The sequence below is a fragment of the Sitophilus oryzae genome, unplaced genomic scaffold (genome assembly GCF_002938485.1).
Source record: "Sitophilus oryzae breed Bouriz unplaced genomic scaffold, Soryzae_2.0 scaffold_151_pilon_pilon, whole genome shotgun sequence".
Classification (NCBI taxonomy): Eukaryota; Metazoa; Arthropoda; class Insecta; order Coleoptera; family Curculionidae; genus Sitophilus; species Sitophilus oryzae.
In genome coordinates, this window is record NW_022146192.1 from 424921 (window position 1) to 447820 (window position 22900).

Genomic DNA, 22900 nt, shown 5'->3' on the forward strand with positions numbered 1-22900 from the left:
GTTCACGATAGAAAACAACTAAAAATGTAAAAAGAAAAGCCTTTAATCTACATTTTCTTACCCTTAAACCTACATTTTCTTAAAAAAATACCTAGGTATTATTAAATAGTTCCACGTAAAGTTATAAATCGGGAAAGTAATTTTATATATTAAGGTTAAAATCAATAATCCCTTGCTTTATAGCATTAAACTAGATTTTATTTTTATTCTAATTTTTGATTAATTATATTTTCAGCGATTACCCCGCAGACCGAGATAGAAAGTTTTCATTTACAGCTAACAAAGATCATAAAATATATATGAGCGGTTGGCAAATTTTAAGCTACCTATTTTAAATATTTATAAATCTTCATTTAAAGCTGTAACAAAATTTATTTAATTTATATTTATTTTAAAAAAGAAAAAAACATTTTGTGCGTATAAAATGGTTTTATAAACCATTGGTGGTACACTAGCAAATTATTAGGTAACTTTTTATGCTACTCTAAAGGCTTGATGACGTTGCAAATAAAAAAAATTAGTACTAAAATCTGCTAATATATTGCCCATCCTCAAATAAATAAATAAATCATAAAATAATATTTTTTTCCACAGCAATTGTTAAAATTGCCTTATATCTATCAAATATAGTAGATAAATAGTTGGTTAAACCGCAAGGGTAGATTAATTGATACTTTAACAGCGAGGATAGGTTAAAAACTTTAATTATTTTCGCACGTTTTATAATTGCTTCCATTTTTGAAAATTTTTGTATTCCTTTTCATAAGTAAGGGATTTAAATGGAAGTAGTTTGGATATGGCGTTTGTCGCCTCAGCCTGAATATCTGTTGATAATTTACTTATTTCGTTTTGAGTCATTTCTGGCTCCATTTCAATCAGCAATCGACACAAAAGAGAATTACAAAATATTGACTCAGAACTGACAACTAAAGAGAGAGCTTTATTTATTTGTCAAATTACATAGAAACCAACGCCAACCCAGCACAATATTTTTTCTACTCGTAATCAATTCCTTCAAATAATAATATCTGAATATTTTTAAAACGTAACTCGCTATATAGTTAGTTAATGAAATACAGTCGAAGAAAATATTGTTTTATACACGACGATAAAATTGCATTATCGTCGACCGAAAAGATTAATTCACGAATTAATCTTTTCGGTCGATAAAATACCATTTTACCGTCTTGTATAAAAAATAACTATTATTTGTTCCCAAGTAATACAATACATAATGCCTCAAATGGGTAGAACAATGTCAAAATAAAGGAAACAAATAAAAACTGGAAGAAATTAGAAAAAAATATACAAACAAAAACGAAACTCTCTTTCAATTTACAATATCAAATACATTTCTACATGCAAAAACATCATACATACGTTCTGTATTAAAAATCGTTTTAAGACTATTTTTAATTTATTAATAATAATAATTTCAATAATATAATAATAAAAAATAAAAACACTAAATCACCACAATATAGCAAAACACTTTTACTTTTACATTGGACGCGCGTTTCGCTAATCATGTTAGCATTATCAGCAGATGATTATAAACTAAAGTACAATCTACAAGTTGAGCGTTTATATACTCGCCCAGTGGGCACCGAGTGGGCGTGGCAAAAACTAGCCAACCGAGTCAGAGCCAACTGAGCGTAACAGTTAGATTTCCGCCACTAGAGTAGTAGGAACAAAGAACTTGAAGGAATTGGACCGTTGTCTCTGTTCATACTATCTTTACATTTATTAATTCTGATGCTTTGATTAGGCAGAATTAGATGTTCCTACTACTCTAGTGGCGGAAATCTAACTGTTACGCTCAGTTGGCTCTGACTCGGTTGGCTAGTTTTTGCCACGCCCACTCGGTGCCCACTGGGCGAGTATATAAACGCTCAACTTGTAGATTGTACTTTAGTTTATAATCATCTGCTGATGATGCTAACATGGTTAGCGAAACGCTCGTCCAGTGTAAAAGTAAAAGTGTTTTGGTGTATTGTGGTGATTTAGTGTTTTTATTTTGCTGTTTAACACCAAAGGTTCCAACCCTCAACTGTAATATAATAATAATAAATTCTACGAAAAAGGCCATATTCAAACAGAGCCCATTAAAATCAAAAGAGGGATATTTCAGGGAGACTCCCTCTCCCCAATGCTATTCGGCATGGCGTTGATTCCGTTTACCAACATGTTAAATAGACAAAATATAGGTTTTAAGCTAGACAGATAGTACCGAAATAAGTCACCTATTCTACATGGACGACCTGAAGTTGTTCACAAAAGATGAAAGCCAATTACGACTAGCACTCTCAACAGTCAAGGAATTCATTGATGGCATCAGAATGGCGTTCGGATTTGATAAGTGTGCTACGGCAATATATAAAGGTGGCAAGCTAATTAAGATAGATAATGTAAAATTAGACGAACAAACATCGATAAGAAATCTAGATATTGGTGAATTTTACAAGTACCTAGATGTTGAAGAAATGGACGAGATAGATAACAATAAAATGAAGACAAAAATTTCAAAAGAGTACTACCGGCGAGTAAGGAAGATATTAGGTACAGAATTAAACGCAACGAATAAAATAAAAGCGATCAACACATTAGCTGTTCCGGTCATGACCTATAGTTTTGGTATTGTTGATTGGCCAAGAAGGAAACTTGGAAAAGTTGATTGCAAAACTAGGAAGCTTCTCACCATAGGTGGCTTACATCACCCAAAGGCCGATGTGCATAGGCTGTATATTAAACGACGAAATGGTGGACGAGGGTTAATAGAAATTGAGTCGGCTTTCAACTCTGCCATCACAAGTCTGAGCAACTATATCGCTCTTAACAGGGATAAAATACTGTAAGGCAATAGCAACCCACGATGAAACGAAGGCCAAATACTCTATTCAAAAAGAAGCTATCAATATCCTAGCCAAATTCTCTAAACAAGAAACAACTACACAAAATATTGAAAATTTAAAACATAGTATAGAACGAAATAAAATAGAAAGTTTAGAACAAAAGCGTTTGCATGGACAATTCTACCGAAATCTGAATAAACCGAGAATCGATCGGGAAGGAAGCACAGCATGGTTAAGCAATTCGGGACTTCAAGGAGAAACAGAGAGTCTCATCATCGCCACTCAGGATCAAGCACTTAAGACCAGATATTATCAGAAAAACATCCTAAAACAATCTATAGACAGCAAATGTAGAATGTGCAATAGAGCGGAAGAACATATCAGCCATCTGGTAGCTGGCTGCTCAACACTTGCTCCGACAGAATACACCTCTAGACATAACAAGGTTGCAGCATACATACATTGGATTATATGCAAAGAGTTGGGTGTACAAGTGCAGGACAAGTATTATGAATACGTTCCCGAGAAAGTTATAAATATAAACGACACTGTAGTCCTATGGGAGTGCCAATTATTACAGACCGAACAATATTAGCCAACAGGCCGGACCTGGTATTCCATGACAAGAAAAACAGTATCTGCCTCCTGATCGACGTGTCTGTTCCAGACGACAACAACATATCGGCGAAAGAAGTCGAGAAGATCAGCAAGTATAAAGATATTGAAATTGAAATCAGCAGGATGTGGAACACGAAGACAAAAGTAGTCCCAGTAGTAATTGGTGCACTGGGTATGCTTACTAAAGGGCATAGTAATTTCATCAAACTTATACCTGGCCACCCATCAACGAACGAAGTACAGAAGATAGCTTTGCTGGGAACAGCACATATACTCCGAAAGGTGATAGGGTGAATACCTTAGGTCTCTTGTTGAGACCCGGATTCACCTATTACCGTCAATTAAGAAGGCGAGAAGAGAATAGAATGAAATAATAATAATAATAATATCTTTATTCCCAAATAAAAATAGAAATATTACAAAAAAAATTACAACATAAAAAATGACAACCTGATAAAAAAAATAAATACTATAACCAAAAAAAATACAAACAAAAGAGGCAGTCACTTCTAAATGAGAAGGAGCGAAATTCAGAGCCTAACTGAGCTCTGCTCTTCCATTTAACTCCTTGATGACATTAAAAAGAAAACAAAAAAAAGTATATACATAACTGAAACGCGATTAAATTAACAAAAAAAATCTACTGTAGATCAAAAAGCCACTGACGGGCATAAAACCTAAAACGGTTTAAATTTTCAGTAGCTTTTATATAAGCTGGCAATTCGCTATACAATTTGGAAATTGTATAGGAAAAAGATGACTCATACAAGATTGTGGGGGGAATAGTTAGGTTATCCTTCTTGCGTAAATTAATATTATGAGCCTCTTCTCTAAACTGAATTTTTTCAAAAAGGTACTTTGGCTGTTGCGTTTTTACTATCTTATGATACAGGTTTAAAGTACTTAAGAGTTGTCTGTTCTTCATATTAAGCCAATTTATATTTCGCAGTGTATGAGAAACATGATCATATTTCCTGAGATTGAAGATGTATCTTAGACATGTGTTTTGTACTTTTTGTATGCGGTAACTATCATAAACATTTAGGCTCTCAGAAAAAAGATGTGAACAATGGGAAAAATGTGACAAGACAAGAACATTGCATAAATTAGCCTTTAACTTATAATTGAGGCAGTCACGATAAGGGTACAATTGTCTAAGGCCAGCATACGTCCTTTGGATGCAAACAGAGCTTCTCGTACGTTAAAGGCCGATCAATAATGACCCCCAACTTTTTGGCCTCCTCAACCACTTCCAATTCCTCGTCGTTGATATTTAACCTAACTTGACTGACAAGTTTCGGATAATGATTTTTACTCGAAAATAGCATAACCTTTGTCTTCCTAGGATTCAAGTTTAAGTCATACTTAAGAGACTGACAATACAGATTATGTAGGTCAAAATTAATACTGTTCAAGGCTTGGTTGAAATTGTCTCTGGAAAATGAAGCATACATCTGTGTGTCATCCGCATATGCATGAGTTTGCGAGTATCGAACAACATCTGCAATGCGAGATGTATAGATAGAAAACATTAGTGGGTCAAGAATAGAACCCTGAGGTACACCACGATTCAGTTCGATACACCCAAATATATCTGCACCCACCCTTACCATTTGCTTTCGATCAGTAAAATAGCTAGGAATCAATTTCAACGCATCACTCGAAAAGCCATAATAACGAAGAACAGACATCAATATATCATAATTTAAGCAATCAAAAGCCTTACTGTAGTCTAGCAAAACAAGAACTGTAACATCTCCCTTATCCAATGCCGTCAGAATACCATCAGATACCTTCAATAAGGCAGTGGCACAACTGTGCCCATCTCGAAACCCGGATTGATGAGTTACTAAAATGTTATTATGTCACATGTTCTAAGATATTATACATTAAATTTCTGATATGAAGTGGTAAAGTGTTGTATATCCTAATAGCAATATAGTCAAAGTTCCTTGCAAATATGAAAATATATAACAGATTACCTTTCTTTCTAATCGAATAATCGTATGTTAAATTATTATTAGTAAGCCAGATACCGGTTTTAAATAAATATATTATTAGGCTTAATAGCCTATTAGGCTTAATAGCCTAATAGGTGGCCGGTCGTAGCTCCAGCGTTAGTGTGTCGATCTGCGGAGCAGAAGATACTGGGTTCGATCCCCAGCCAGTACGGTCGCTTTATTTATTTAAATAAAAATATTTATTTATCTAAATAGAGCGACCAACGAGCCGCCACCTCAAGGAATGCAATGGCAAACCACCTTGAGTATATTTGCCTTGTACAGCCTCTCAAATAGTGCCGTTCGGATTCGGCAATAAACTGTAGGTCCCGTGTACTTGTGAAACACTGATGACACACATCACAAGTACATGCGAGAGGTAGCCGATCCTCTATATAGAGTATAGCACTGTAATAAGGCTTAATAAAGTCGAAGAAACTGCGTATGCTCAGAATATTGATAAGATTGTCAACTTTGTTTCGTTTCTGTAAACATGTATATGTAACATGTATATAAAACTTTAAATACCATATAAGTGTTCAAAAAAATATAATCAAAAAAGATGTTTTAGTATTTAAGTTTACATTACTAATAAATGCGTATCGTATATACAATAATTATGAAATGCATTGCACGTTAATTTATTGATATTTTAATTAGATACATACAGTATAAACCAAGACGCAAATTTTGGCAAACCACATAAAAACAAATAAAATAAAGAAACCTACGTTGAGGTAAAAATATCTTTTTTACCTAACTCAAATGTATTGTAATGAAATTAAGTAAAATTGGTTGTTTATAATATTAGTAGTTTAAGTTACTATTAACCATGTATAGTGTAATAAATACGTTTTTTGTCATACGCTCCCAAAAACAGCTATTTTACGGACTCATTTCAGTCCGTAAAATGTTTCTTTTTCGGCCTAGGCCGTAAAGGTCGTCATGGCAACCTTTATGGACTAAAATGTCTAAATTCGTTATTTGGTTGTTTTATTTTGTCATTCGAAATTTGTCACAAAATCACATAAAATTATACATATATTTATAATTAAATTATTAAATACTAACAATATCAAAAGCTAAGTTATTTGTTTAAAGTAAGTACCTAGGTACCTATTTAAAAGAGGCTTTTAAATTAAAATATTCTTAAATTACAGTCACAAACAAGACATAATCATGTGGTACATTTTTGGCCTAAGACAAGCATATTTTCTATACAACTCAACTGGATTGACAACGTTCCCTTCGTTCACCACCGGAAACACTCTTTTGATATTAGTTTTTGTATCCGCAAGGGTAACTAAAAGGCAGCTGTTGTCTTTTCTATGATGTCTTGCACTCGTAGAGAGTACAATTCTTCTCTTCTACATGCTCCACAAAGGCCAATGACAAGAGCTACCTAAAATCAAATACAATGGAATAAGAAACCATCTATATATTTTAAAAATCATTATCGCAAACTTACCTTAGTAAGTAAATAAGTTTCATCACTAGCCGTGGCCAAAAATCACCGATCTCTTTTATGGACAAAACCTTAGACTTTTTAGGCTCGTAACCAACCGAATTCCTCTTCAAAAAGCAATAAGTTTTGGAAATTTGTCAATATAAATATCTTCTTTAACACTTAACACTGCTCTCAGCATGGAATATTTCGACCAAATTGACGATGGTTTGAATGTTTGTGACTGTAATTTAAGAATATTTTAATTTAAAAGCCTCTTTTAAATAGGTACCTAGGTACTTACTTTTTCGTGGAAATAATTTAGCAATACATCTTCATTTACAACGAATACGCCATTTTTGTCTTTCCATTCATTAAAAACATCATATTCTTTCTGGTAAATGGCACGAGACTTCACAGGAAGTAAATCCAACACGATTTCTTTGGCCTTATTAGCAATATGTTCGGGATTTTGGAACATTTTAAAATTGTTGATGAATTTGTGTGATTTTGTGACAAATTTCGAATGACATGTCAAAATGCGATGAAATAAACAAACTCGTTACTAAGATATGAATTTATAAGCCAACTTTTTCAAACATTATAATTTCAAATATGGAAAATTTGCAAATATGCGTTCTAAAAAACTGTAAAAAGCGTATGACAAAAAATAGTGTATGTAACACGTACCTAAATTATGTTTTTTAGGACTCATCTACTATTTCGGACTCGGCTAACGCCTCGTCCGCAAACAGTAATGATTCGTCCTAAAAAACATCATTTTAGGTACTAGTTACATAAATAGCTATAATATGTTATGATAAAGAAATAGAACCTTGATACAATGCCTGTAAAATGGTACTCAAAATAAAAAATTGGTCAATACAATACAGGGTGGTCCGAACTGTATTTCGGAAACTTTGGCAGCATATTCTGCAGATAAAAATAAGTTAAAAAGTTCGTATAAATGTATGTCCGAAAATGCTTAGTTTCGGAGATACAGGGTGTAGAAATTTCATTTTTATTTCGATTTTTTCCAAATAATTTCTGAATTACCTTCAATATTTGGATGAAAATTGGTGTCTGGGAGTTTTTTGACATGAGAAATTTAATTTTGATATCAATATGACTCCTACTTGTAGAGGGCGCCACCTACATAGTTTTAACTTGTTTGAATAGTAATAACTTTTCATCCGTACCTGTATAATACTATTAAGTAAAAAAATATACATTTACGACGTTTTTTTCTTAAAAAAAGTATCGTGGTAAAAATCACTACGAGCAATGGTTCTCGAGATATTTAGAATCGAAATTATCAATACTTGTCATTATTGACATAAATTAAACATGTTGACTAAATAGTTATTAGACTGAAATCATAAATTTGAAATGTTTTTGTGCCAAAAGTTCAACAGAAACTGTTTTATCATCAATTTTTTGAAAAATAATATATGATTAATTTTAAACTTTTAATTTTTACTAAGAGTTCCCAAATCTATCATTTCATTCAAATAACTATCTTACTGGCAACGTGGCAACGATACAATTATAACTTATTAAAAATTACGCTTTCGTATTTACTGAATTTTGCATGTAAAAATACACCTACTATAGCTAAAAATAGCAAAGTGAATAGTGTTAACCTATAGTAAAAGTGGTTAGCACAAAAAAATCTCGTTTTTATTTATAATATTAAGATAAAAAAGTAAAAAGTAAATTGCAATAATCTTAACCTTGAACAAATAAAAGGCGTTTAGTAAACAATTTATAACAAGTCCATCTTCAACGTTGCCACGTTGTGTGTAAAATTAAAATCAACCAGGAAATTTAAAGTTGTATAATTTTATTTTTGAATTTTTTTTGAATGAAACCAAAAGATGGTGGAAACGCGTAATACTAACAAAGACGCAAAGAAGCAAAAAAAATGGTTGAAACTACTGAATTGGAAGAAATTATAACTCGAATTGTAAGTGATAAAACCAAACAATTGTTGGACGAAATATCATCTCTTAAACAAACAATTTATCATCTGCGAGATACAAATATTGAATTGATTAGAATGTTTACGAAGAAACCAGGTTTACTGGAGAAGTCTGATAAATCGTCAAATGTATGTTCAATTACACAAATGGATGTCACAAATAGTCTGAACACGTCTAATATATCAGAGAACATGGATAAAACTATAATAGAGGTGCCACTGCATCTTGCAAACATTTCAAACATTTCCAACGTGAAACAGAAACAACGCAGACACATTACAAAAACACACTCAACAAATATTAAAGCAGTGAAAAGCAAGGAGAAAGTTATTCAGGGGTCCTCTGAAGAAGAACACAATGGAATTAGAGCAGCTAATAAGAAGATATGGATCTATGTCTGTAAATTAAATCCCAAGACAACATCTGAAGACCTCAGAAAGTACTTACAGAGAAAAATTCCACATAGAAACTTTACCATCGACCAACTTAGAGCAGACAACTCTAGTTCTTCTTTTAGGGTGGCAGCGGATATAGACACGGTGTATTCCAGTGACTTTTGGCCTAAAGGAGTTATTATAAAAAAAAATCATATTTTTTCGTCACAAAAGAAACATCAACACCTTTACTACCAACCAATCCAAATTCTCGCAACAGTAGAGAAGACCAACTACCTAAATTTTGTAAATTGAAAGTTTTCTGCGTGAATATATGTTCAGTGAAGAATAAAATCGAGGAACTTGAACACGTACTAGAGAATAAATATGACATTGTGTGTATTGTCGAGCACTTTTTAAATCACGAAGAAGCTAAATTATACTGTCTTCAAAACTATTATATAGCATCATGTTATTCAAGAATACAAAATAAACATGGCGGTGCAATGATATTGTGTAACAATAAACTTTTAAGTAATACTGTAAAAAATATTGATACACTCTCTAACGAAATGAATTTTGAAAACAGCCCTAGAATTAGACTTCTTGAATTGTATAATAGTAACTATTTATAGACCTCCAAGCTGTGATTTGTATGTCTTCTTGGATATTATTGAACAAATATAGATTGTAACTTTGAACCTTAACAGATATGTAATTATCAATGGTGATTTTAATTTGAATTTTATAAACCCTGACTATAGATGTAAATTGTTTCTAGATTTAATTAGTTCATTTGGCTTTTCACAAGAAATTTTTAAAAAAACAAGGGCGGAAAATTGCTTGGACAATATTTTTGTCAATTTTAGAAACGACCTATCCTTCAAAACAAATGTATATGACCCTTTACTATCAGATCACTGTGCTACTGTTATAAGTGTTATTTTTGTTTTAGAGAAAATGCAAAACCAAAGACATAAATTAGAATTTCATAGGCCATTATCACTTGAAGGTCAAAATCGGTTTTTTCACCTGTTGGATGGTGAAGACTGGAGTTGCTTGGAAAACTCGGAGAGCGTGGAGTGGCAGTTCGGAGTATTTTATTCTAAACTCGTTGAGTATCTGAATATATCATTCCCTTTAGTCAAAAAGAGGGCCAATCAACGTGGTAGAATTTCTTGGTTTAATGATGAGCTGAAACGTATGCGTGACCATTTAAAATTTCTAAAAGAATTAAAAAACAATTATAATTTTCCGGAAATCGATACTGAATTAAGGTCTTTTAGGAAAAAATACAAAGCAAAAATTACTTTTTGCAAAAAACAAGCAAACTTGAAATATATTAAAGACGTTGACAATATGTTGAATGCTACATGGCATATAATAAATTCATACAGAGGTCCTATAAAATATATTGTGAGTACGAATGTTAGCGCAAATGATTTTAATGAATTTTTTTGTGAATATAACCGAAAATATTGTAAAGTCTCTGAGCGTAGAAAATCGCACAGCGCTTGACTATATAACAAAATTTTCTAATAAACCTTTAGATCTAAATTTTTCCTTTAAAGAGGTAACTTTCATAGAAACTCGAAACGCTGTAAATTCTAGTAAAAAAGTAATAAGTTTATTAATATATCCTCTAACTAAATTATTCAATAGATGTATAAGAGACGGTACGTATCCCAGTTGTTTACAAATTTCCAAAATCGTACCAGTATTTAAAAAAGGTGATCCTGAAAGGTGATCCTGAAAAATTATAGACCTATAGGCTTTAATACCCACACTTTCAAAATTTTTTGAATATTTATTGAAACACCAGTTAACACATTACTTTGAATCTAATAACTTGTTCATAGAGAATCAGTTTGGGTTTCGTAAAGGAAAATCTACAACAATGGCTTGCATTCGTTTGATGGAAGATATAATTGAGGGTTTTGAGAGCGGTAACTATGTTGGTTCGGTCTTCTGTGACCTTACCATGGCCTTTGATTGTGTTGATCACAACATACTTTTACAGAAAATTTCATATTATGGAGTAAATAATTTGAGTTCGAAATTATTGGCTGATTATCTTGTAAACCGATCTCAACAAACATTAGCCAACGGTACGCTCTCTGATGTGAGTGTTGTAAAATATGGGGTTCCGCAAGGCTCAGTATTAGGACCCTTATTGTTTTTAATTTACATTAATGATTTACCCGTGGCTACACTTCAGAATAATATGGTTTTGTTTGCCGATGACACCACTATCTTATGTGCTCGGAAATCCCCTGAAGAAATTCAAACTGATTTTGAATCGATTTTGCTAAATGTTGGTGACTGGTTTCAGGCAAGCCGATTATGCCTGAATGACACTAAAACAGAGTTATTTTTTCTCTTAAAACAAAATATAAAATAGATTTCTGCAGTGTCCGATTTCTGGGAATAAAATTTGACACAAAATTGAGTTTTGAAAGTCACGTAGACTATGTGGCAGGGAAGCTTTCCTTAACCATGTATGCATTTCGGCGATTGGCTAAATGTGTGGAGAGTGATGTGTTAGTAGCTGCCTATAATGCTCTCATTCACTCGGTGCTTACTTATGGAATACTTGTTTGGAGTCACTCAGCTCATGCTGACAGACTGTTTGGACTGCAAAGAAAAGCATTGAGAATTTTGTCAAATTTAAGTTATCAAGTAGATACAAAAAACGCCTACAAAAGAATGGGAATACTGACACTTCCATGTTGCTATATCCTCCAATGTCTTTTATTTGTGAAGGATAACCTAGAACTATATACTACGCATGATGAACAACACAATTATGCAACTAGAAACAGAATGAATATAAAGCCTGTTCATTTGCGCCTCGGAAAATCTTGGAACTCCAGCCTTTATTATGCTCCTGCATGCTTTAAAAACTCCCAGATTTTCAACTTAATATTGACGTTTACTTCAGAGAATTATTTCAGGGAATTGGTTAATTCTTTGAATATAGCCAATAACAGTCATATTCAGAGTTTAAGTAATAATTAAACGCTAAATTAAACGCCATCAAAACTATTTTTTCCGTAACTATACCGTTTTTTCCATAATCGTAACATGTTTTTTCAAACAAAAACGACAAGGCCAAAAAGTTGGCCTCTACTTGATTGACATATTAACTTATTGACATTACTTTAATAAGTTATACAGGGTGAGTCTTAAATTAGTGCAAATATTTTTAGGGGTAATATATTTCGACTCCAGAAACACGGTCTTGAGGTGTTTTTCGCGAACAAAACATTTTGAAAATTTTTGGAATTTTTTTAGTTCTTAGTTAAAAAATATTTCTTGATAATATAGCAACATAAAAAGTAGATTCATTTTACAAGACAGAAAACTCAGAAAAGATCCAGTTTTTCTTAAATTTTAAACAAAAATAATTTTTTTTTTGAAAATTTTCAAAGTTAAATAACTCGGTTATTTTGGACTTTGGAGAGAGAAAATATGTGTATTTTGTCGAGATCTACCAGCCTTGAAAATATTTGCACTTATTTAAGACTCACCCTGTAGAGTCTGTTGATTTTCACAAAGTGGTGATCCATGGTAAAAACATTAAGTTTTCTTAACAGCTGTTTTTGACAAAGATCTGATGATCGTTGAATAGCCGAAATCGGCCACGAATAAAGAATTTTTTGACAGTGGCTGGGGCTTTGAGTTTATAACATAAATAAATCGATTTTTTAATAAAATTAATACATTTATACATTATTACATTTAAAATTTTTGGTTTGCTATTAAAACATCTTAACATTTTTAATTCTATGTTCACTTTAACAATATGATCCTAATTTATATCTAAGTATTAGTATCTGCGATGTCGTTTAAGAAACTGTTTAATTGCCTCTAACCTTGTAAAATTATATAATTAAAGGCATCTCTCCTTGTGCAAGACTAACCTAAAGTTAAGACATAATTTTCAACTTCGTACCTTTGGCTTAGAATTAATTTTGATGGAATAATATATTCGGTCTAGCACAAAGTATAAAGGCGTAAGGATACAATTATGGGGAGTTCCCTAAGGAAATATATTACGTGATGTAACTGAGATAATTCAATTAAACTTTAATTTAGGAAGGAGTAAAAATACTATGTTATCCTGTCTATATATTTGCGGAAGGTTTATTGTTCTTTGTATCCCCTTATGACTTTGGCACTAGATACAGACAATTTTTAATTTTACGCATATATTGTTCTTATCAGGGTTGAAAAAAATCATGATTTAAAAAAAATAGGATTTTTTTTATTTAAATCAGATTTTTTTTATTTTAATTCAAAACAATATTTAAATCGGATTTCCAAATGATTAGGACTTATTTCCAATTAAAGTCCTATCCTAAATGGCTAAATCTTTATAACTCTGCCCAATACCGATAACATTAAAAATTCTACGGCACATTTCTCCACATCGGTCACCAATATATTCCGCATAAAAAGTCGCTCGCTTCAGATCAAAAGGATTTTTTTTTCAAACGTCTCAAGAGTATTAATTTTTGTAATTTTAACGCCTATGCATAAAAGTAAAGCACTGTTACGTCTAAGCACAAAAAAAAATATTTTATATTTTATTTTATTATAATTAATAAAGTGTCAAATTCAATGAGCGTACAAATTGTTGCTCGATTACTGTTTATATTATTAGCAATGTTTCAAATTGATTAAAAAATTATTTGTAATGTTTTAAGAAAAGAGTACCTATATGTTCTATTCGGAGTAAAAATGTACTTATGTGCCTCCCTGTAACGTAGAAATAGCTTTACGATGGTCCTAAAAAGGTACAGCATCGTCAAAAAAAGTATAATTTTTACTTCTAATAAAACAATACACTATTGTTCGGAAATAGTCTTAATTCGAGAATGAAATTAGTATTATCTAATGTCAAAGTGTAAAGAACTTACTGCTCATCAAAATGTCGGTAGGAATTTGGAAACATACAACCGTTTCAAAAAAAAAAAATAAATAAAACAACATATTTTCTCACAACGATTATAATTTCTCGGGAATGAAGATAATATAGTCTCTATATCAGAAGAACCTACATAGTTCTACACTACAGTGCGAATGATATGTATTCGAACAGTAACTTTTTGTCACATATACATAAATTTTAAAATGAATCCCTGCGTTTAGCGGTCTAAAGGATTCACACGAAATTACTTCAGAAATAGGCCCAACATTTAAATTGATGAATATATATATATTTTTATATAGATTTATAACATTTACAATTATTTTTCGATTTATTATCTGTTATAGAAATATATTTATAGTTTTCTAAGACACATTTTTATAACTTTTACAGTTATTTTTTGATTTATTATAAAGTTTCAATAAAATTATTGTTTTTGATTTAAAACACATGATAAAAATTAAAAAAATCACTTGACTTAAATCACGATTTAAATCATGATTTAAATCATGCCAACTCTTGTTCTGATACACTATAAATATGTTGTATATTTTCGAAGTTAGGTAGAATTTTTTCTTACCACTTATTTTTTAGGAAATAATTTGGGATATTACTTAATTTGATTTTCTTTTTGCTTCGTATATTTTCCTAATTTTTTTTTGTGTAGAACCACGGTCATTCTTGGCTGAATTTGTTATTAAACGATAATAGAGAATTACATCAATAGGTATTCTTGAATAAGTGCAAAAATATTTTCAGGGCTGGTAAAGATCTCGGTAAAAGAAACAGATTTCCCGAGATATTTCCTTTTTACCGTTTTTCAAATAACTCCAATATAACCGAGTTATTTAAAATTACTTTAAAATATTACTTTAAAAAATATTACTTTCAAATTAAAAAACATTTTTGCTTAAACTTTGACCACTGGATCTTCCACCAATAAATTTTTCAAAAAATTCCAAATTTAAAAAAGAAATTCCCGAAAAAATCGTGTTTCTGAGGTTATAATCATGTTTCTGGGGTCAAAATATACAATCGCTAAAAATACTTGCACTTATTTAAGACTCGCCCTGTATATCCTTTTAAAAAATCGATTTTGATTTTTTAACTTATTACACATTTTTTACTTAAAATGTTTAAAGAGCCGTCAATATGCCAGTTTGAAGAGCATTTTTATTTTCTTTAAATATTGTTATGTATTTAAAAAAATCCGGAAATTAAAAAAAATTAAAAACCGTTTTTTATTTTTTCATCCCCTGTATATGATTTTATGACACACTTTGTATACCAAAAATAAAACTCTTAATTAGACCCGTCTGAAATAAATAAATTTAATAATTCTAGTAGTTATCGAAATCAAAGTATTTCAAAGAAGTTCAATTTTGGCCCCAAAATGATTTTGAAATCTTGTTTATAAAACTTTTTTTCAAATTTTTACTACTAGTTACATTGATTGAAACTAATTATGTATGGTTGAATAGAGGGTGAATGGCGCTCTTCCGTGGTGGTTTTTTAATTCTTAATTATGTATAGGGTGTTTTAGAACTCGAACCAAATTCGAAATTTTGCAAAATCTGAAAAAAAAAATCTCTGGAAAATAATAAATAGTGAAATGACTATTTACCCCCTATAGTCCCATATAAACTGTATTACTAAAATAAATAACTTTAACATATGATAGCTGGCGCCGTCTAAATTACGTCAGCTACAACACCTGATCTCCGAGACCGCCGCAGCGTAGCCCTTCTTTGAAAAACAAAGCTGGAGCAATATTGCGAGTGTTGCATCATTCTTATAAGATTAGTCAGTTTAGATCGACTTTCGAACTGTTCACGTATTTCTAAGCGGAATAAAACGTATTTTTGAGGAGAATTCTGAGGAAAAAATGAAATTACGCTAATCATTTCATAGAATCAGGCCATCCATTTTCAGATGGCAAATGCATTCAAGTAATGCAAGTGTTTAGAAAAAGACGAGTATAAAAATTTACGAGTATAGAAAACAGACTTAAAAAAAAAAGACAAAATGCAACTCCAGACAGAGCTGGGAGCTTATTAGTTCGTGATGTATTTTATTAAAACAAAGAATTTTTTTTGTTTGTTTATTTTAGACATATACGCAAGCTGCATGTGTTATTTTATTCTACGTTTTCTTTGAAGGACCAGTCTGGGTGCATATATCCAATATACTGCTTATGCAAAATGATAACAATTAGGGAATCAGTTTATATCCACTTGATTGATTTGTTTTTAAGTGTGTGAAAAGGAAATACATCTCTTTTCAAAAATAATTAAAGTAAATGACTTTATTCTTGAAATGTTTAGATGGTGGTGTACCTACCATCAGAATTGATTAAAACAATTTTAAGAAAATATTGTACAACTTGTATCCAAGCCTGTAGCAAAAAAATAGAGTGTTTTTTATCTGTGGCTTAGATAGTCGACAGGCATTCGCTGGGAAAGCAATGTAAAATTACAATAATTGGATATAATCAGTCAGGTAAAACAACCCTTAATACCATTGCTGTAAATGTCAGGAGTGGACGAGCATACTCAAATGAAAAACGTATGATCGTAACGCAGTTATAGTAGAGAATACCCAGTTTAGTGGAGGCAAATTAGGCCCTGATACAAAGGACCGTTTAAGATAACGGCTTGTCTGCCTAACGAGCACTATGCAATGATTGTTCTCATCAGGCTATATTTAAAGGTTCCTGTTTTGACAGGCTATATTTAAAGGTCCCTGTTTTGACAGGCTATATTTAAAGGTACCTGTTTTGACAGGCTATATTTAAAGATCCCTGTTATGACAGGCTATATTTAAAGGTCCCTGTCTAACAGGCTATATTTAAAGGTCCCTGTTTAACAGGCTATATTTAAAGGTCCCTGTTTAGCAGGGTATATTAGAGGTCCCTGTGTATCAGGCTGTGCTAAAAGGTCCCTGTTTAGCAGGCTATTCTTAAAGGCCCCTCGCGTGGCCGGCATAAATTGATTTTATTTTGAGGTTTCTGACTTACCAGGTTATACTTACAGGTCCCTGCGTAGCAGGCATAAACTGATTTTATTTTAATGTTTCTGATTTACCAGGTTATACTTACAGGTCCCTGCGTAGCAGGCATAAATTGATTTTATTTTAAAGTTTTGTGTCACCAGGTTATACTTAAAGGTCCCTGCGTAGCAGGCATAAATTGATTTTATTTTAAGGTTTCTGATTCACCAGGCTATACTTAAAGGTCCCTGCTAGGCAGGCATGTACAAGGTATCTAGGACTCTGGTTTGAGCGAATTAAAGGTCCCTGTCTTATCAGGCTATATTGAGAAGATGCTTAACTTAAATGTGAGAAATTAATTAAGGTCCCCAAGCCTCTCGTTTGGGCATGGTTTTACGAACATAAACTTGGGCTATGTAAAGCGTCAAGAATTTGTATTTTGGTTAAGTTACTTTTATTTTTGAAAGTTGGATTCTTAAACTAGTTTTGTTTAGCCTTAACCCCTCAGAGGTTAATATGGCAAACCTTGAAATGTTTGTTTTGCTTTGATGTTGTAAAAGTAACTGACAGTAAAATCAGTTAAGGACATTTTGTCTCCAAGATTAATTCAGATTAATTCTGACTTGTTCCCTGAATATATTTTGAACAGTAAGTGTTCTTAAATATTTACAGATTACCGCTGTTATGTGTTCAAACTGAGAACGGTGCGAGGACGCCCCGACGTCAGGAAGGCCGTGATAGCTGGCGTCGTCTAAATTACGTCAGCAACAACACCTGATCTCCGAGACCGCCGCAGCGTAGCCCTTCTTTGAAAAACAAAGCTGGAGCAATATTGCGAATGTTGCATCATTCTTATAAGATTAGTCAGTTTAGATCGACTTTCGAACTGTTCACGTATTTCTAAGCGGAATAAAAGGTATTTTGAGGAATATAGTGGTTTAATTTAAGTAAAAAGACTAATTATCTGTCCCTAATCTAACACATATATACAGTTTTCAATTGAATATTTAAAGTTTTCAATCGTCGCTTTTCTTGATATACTCCTCTGATTTATTTTTATTTTTCAAGAGCATTAATACTACGATATTTTTTATTCCTAGAAGGATGGTTTTAAGAAGAAATATTTCGTTCATATTATTGATGTCACTAAATAAACCTTTGTATAAAATTTTATACTTGTAGATGTAGTAATAGTAATGCATTTTCGTACAGCAAACTTTCATTCCCTATTCTACTCCCTAGGGTATGAATTTCATAAATTTGCTCTGTCCAAATAATTAACTCATGTCTTTTAAATGATCCTTTGTGCAAATTTTTATGTGTATAATCCAGAGGTCACGAAGGTTTATTTAAATGTTTACTAACTTTACCCATTTGGTAGGAATAAAATAATAATAAAATAAATACAGAATTAAAGAAATGTACGTTTTAACATATCAAACATTTAACATATCAAAGAACAGTTTCGGTGTAGTATTGTAAAAAAAAACTTTATCTAGTATAATTGAGTAAAAAAAAATTATATTTTATTTATAAAACATTAATATCAATAAGTTCATTTCACAAAAGCTACACAGAATGAATTTGATATAATAAATAACAAGATGCTATAAAATACAGAATAAGACTTAACTAATATTCAACTTACATTTTAAATTGACTTAGAGTAGTTATATTTTAATTATCTATAACTATGGATCAGAAATATTCTACAGAAAAATACTGCAAAATCTTTAGCCTCAAATGTGCTAATCTAATCTATAAATTCGCTTTACTGGAAACTTTACATTAAATCCCCATGACAATACCGAATTAGAGTCAATGCGATTTGGCTTGGAATTGCAGATGTTTTGTGAAATAGAAAGCAAATAGATCATTAAGACGGAAATTAAAGCAGGTAAACCGATTAACTTAAACTCCAAGCAAGCTACAAATTGACATAAAAAAGTGGATAGAGATATACATATAAATTTGGTGTTCTAGTACAGTAAAATTTTAGTTATTTACTGTGTACCTTGAAGTGAATTAAATCCTTAGTTCAGGATTATATCATCGTAAATTGTTAACTAATTAATTCATTTTTTTCGTGATAAGAAAATATTACCAAAATGTTTATCTTCAAACAAAGAATAATGTCAGTCCACAATACACGGTCAGTCCAATATCAGATTAAGCTGGCTTTGTCAAAGTAAAGATCAGCTTGTTTTGGTTTGGTTTGGTAATTTGGATTAAATTTATAAATAGTAAGAGGGTAAGACATTGTATAGGCAAATTTAACATGAATGACTTAAAAATAGCGCATCTAAATGTGAGATCCTTGATTGCGCATCTTAATGATTTTAAAAATTTAGTTGTTATGTATAAATTTGATATAATTGGGATAACAGAAACGTGGCTTAATGTATCTATTCCCAACCAAATTTTAAATATTAATGGTTATAGACTGGAGCGACAGGATAGACGGGGTAGGGGTGGTGGTGTTGCGATCTATATTAAAAATACTTTTAAATATTCCTTAATTTCGTGTACCTCTGATATTGAAGAAATATGGATTAAATTAAAATTAAAGACAACAACAATTTCCATTGGCATTATATATAAACCTCCCGTATTGAACTATATAGAATTTTTCCATAGTCTTGAAACATCTTTTTCTAAACACATTCTAGTGTCGGATCATATTATTTGCTTAGGAGATTTTAATATAAATTTATTGAATACCGACAGTGCTGAGACTAGATTTGTTTTTGATTTCTTTGAGGCATTGGGTCTATTTCAAATTAATAATTCACCTACAAGAATTGCAAATTCCTCAGCATCTTTAATAGACTATATTTTAATATCCGATAAAAATATTGTCACCGAAACAGGCACCGAGCCAGTTGACTTCAGTGACCATGATCTTATCTACTGCGCGGTCAAAATAAATGTTTCAAAAATAAAACCACAATTTAAAACAGTTAGAAATTTTAAATCATTGAATTACGACCACTTTCAGTCTCATTTGAAAGCAATTCCCTGGAACAATATATATTCCATAGACGATGTGAATGACAAACTTAATTTTATGTGTGAAAATATTAATATTCTTTTGGACCTGTATGCTCCTTTTGTAACATATCGCATTACTAAAAAATACGCCCTATGGTTTACAGATGCTCTTAGAGCTATGAAGAGGGATAGAGATAAGGCTTTGGCAAAGTACAAGAAATCCAAATGACTTACCGATTGGGAGAATTACAAACTTTTTAGAAATATGTTTAGCGTAGCTGTTAAAAGGGAAAATAAGTGTTACTTCACAAATAAATATAATAATGGAGATTCTAAAGAATTATGGTCCTATTTAAAACTTATCGATTTGAAGTCTAGGAATGATAATTCCATACCAGCAGAAATAGCAAATGTTGAGCATATTAATGATCATTTTGTGGAATCCGTACCTAAATTACTTTTAATTGTTTTGTTTTATGAACAAAACAATTTTGTGAACCAGGACTTTAATTTTCATGCAGTAGATGAGATTGAGGTTTTAAGAATAATATCTAACATAAAAACAACCGCAGTAGGCATTGATGGACTAAATATACTTTCGATAAATTTATGTATACCTTTTCTTTTACCTTATATTACTCATATCATAAATTTTTGTATACATAATTCTATATTTCCTAGTATGTGGAAGAGATCGTTGGTAGTTCCTCTGCCAAAAGTTCCATTAGTCGACTCTTTAAATCAATTACGACCAATAAGTGTATTGCCCACTTTTTCGAAGATATTAGAAAGAATATTACATAACCAGTTAACTGCACACTCGACGCAAAAGTGTGTAATTCCAGCAAAACAATCGGGTTTTGAAAAGGATCATGGCTGCAATACGGCATTGCTCAGCATTACGGAGGAGATATTAGAGGCATGGGATGAGGGCAAATTAACAGTATTAGTTTTGTTGGACTTTAGTAAGGCCTTTGACACTCTTAGCCATAAAATCCTTGCTTCAATTTTGCAGAGTGTTGGACTTTCAGAACAGGCTGTTCACTTACTCAAGGAGTTTTTAAAAGACAGAAGTCAAGCAGTAACCTATGGCGGTGAACAGTCTGCCTTCAAAGCAGTCACTGGCGGTGTCCCACAAGGCTCGATTTTGGGCCCTCTGTTATTTAGTATTTATACTTCTCATTTTCCGAATACATTACTGTCTAGCAAATATCACCTTTACGCTGACGATACACAAATTTACTTGTCATTTCCTCTTGAAGAAAGTATTCAAGCTATCTCGGCATTAAATTATGATTTGAATCAATTTTCTCTCACGGCAAAAAATCATGGTCTTTTTTTAAACCCTAAGAAGTCTGTAGTATTAGTTTTTGGTAAGGGTGGTGACAGACAAAAGTTTTTGGATTGCTTTTCGAACTCAATTGAAATAAATAATTCACCTTTACTGATAAAAACGAGCGCAAAAAATTTAGGAGTTATAATGGATCAAAATCTCAGATTTCAAGAGCATATAAATGCATGCCTTCAGAAAGCTTATTTAAATTTGAAACTTCTCTTTCAACATCGTCATGTATTAAACAGAAATATAAAAACAATGTTATGCGAGGCTCTGGTATTGTCACATTTAAATTTTTGCGATGTTCTCTATGGACCTTGCATTACAAAGCGAATTGCTTATAGCATTCAAAAATTGCAGAATTCTTGTATACGTCTAATTTTTGGGATCCGGAAATATGACCCAATTAGTCAAGCATATAAGCATTCAGGATGGTTATTGATGAACGAGCGGCGCCACCTTCATCTGCTTTGTCTGTTCCATAAAATTTTAATAAACAAGTCACCACCATATCTTTACGAGAAAATTCGGTTTCGCACAGACATTCCTAATATTAACATTAGATTTAAGGGAAAGCTAACAATTCCTAGTCACAATACTACTTTGTATGAACGATGTTTTTCATATTTAATCGCAAAATATTTAAACGACTTCTCCGAAAATATTAACAGGATGTCTAGTGCTACATTTAAGAGAATTGTTCTTCAGCACATGGTGCGACAGCATAAATAAATGGATTATAATTATAATGAACATGTTCAATGTTAAATTTGCTTGTATTATTTTGTATTTTTGTTAATATATTTCTCTTCTATATAAATTTTATTATATTTCATGCCGTAAATAAATTTATTTTTATACTGTTTATGCAATTTTAAGGTTACATATTTGTAGATTTACTTAAGATTTAGTTTCATTAATTTTTATTATTGTTAACAAATATTTTCTTCTCTGTGGGTTAGTTGAACAGAGGGCAGATATCTAATCTGCTCAACTGAACCTCGCCCTTTTGTACACTACTTTTTTTCTCTTTCTTCTATTATTGTATATGGCACAGTTGTACAAATAAAGTCCTTTATTATTATTATTATTATTAATAATAATGGCGGCACAAACAATACACTATAAATTCGTTAACATTTAATGATAATATTAATAAATGAATTTATTCCTTTGATGATAAAATTATTCCCAACGAAATAATAACTTATTTTAGATAATGAATACCTTGACTCTACGCTTATTCACATTCACATGCCCTTGGGTGAGACCAAGGTCATTATTTAAGTACTAATTTGAATTTCTGAATATTTTATTTTAGCTTTAAGATCTTTAAAAACAAAATAATTAGAAAAAATATAGAAAATTTAATACAAAAAATT

General features: G+C 31.5%; 1 protein-coding gene across 1 annotated transcript; it reads left to right on the forward strand.

Annotated features, from left to right (window-relative positions):
• The first annotated feature begins 2252 nt into the window (after positions 1-2252).
• On the forward strand, positions 2253-4467 carry LOC115878627. Its single transcript, XM_030895173.1, has 4 exons — positions 2253-2851; positions 2979-3356; positions 3407-3752; positions 4420-4467. Exons 1-4 carry the CDS (start codon positions 2253-2255, stop codon positions 4465-4467), a joined length of 1371 nt encoding a protein of 456 aa, XP_030751033.1.
• Positions 4468-22900: the final 18433 nt, after the last annotated feature.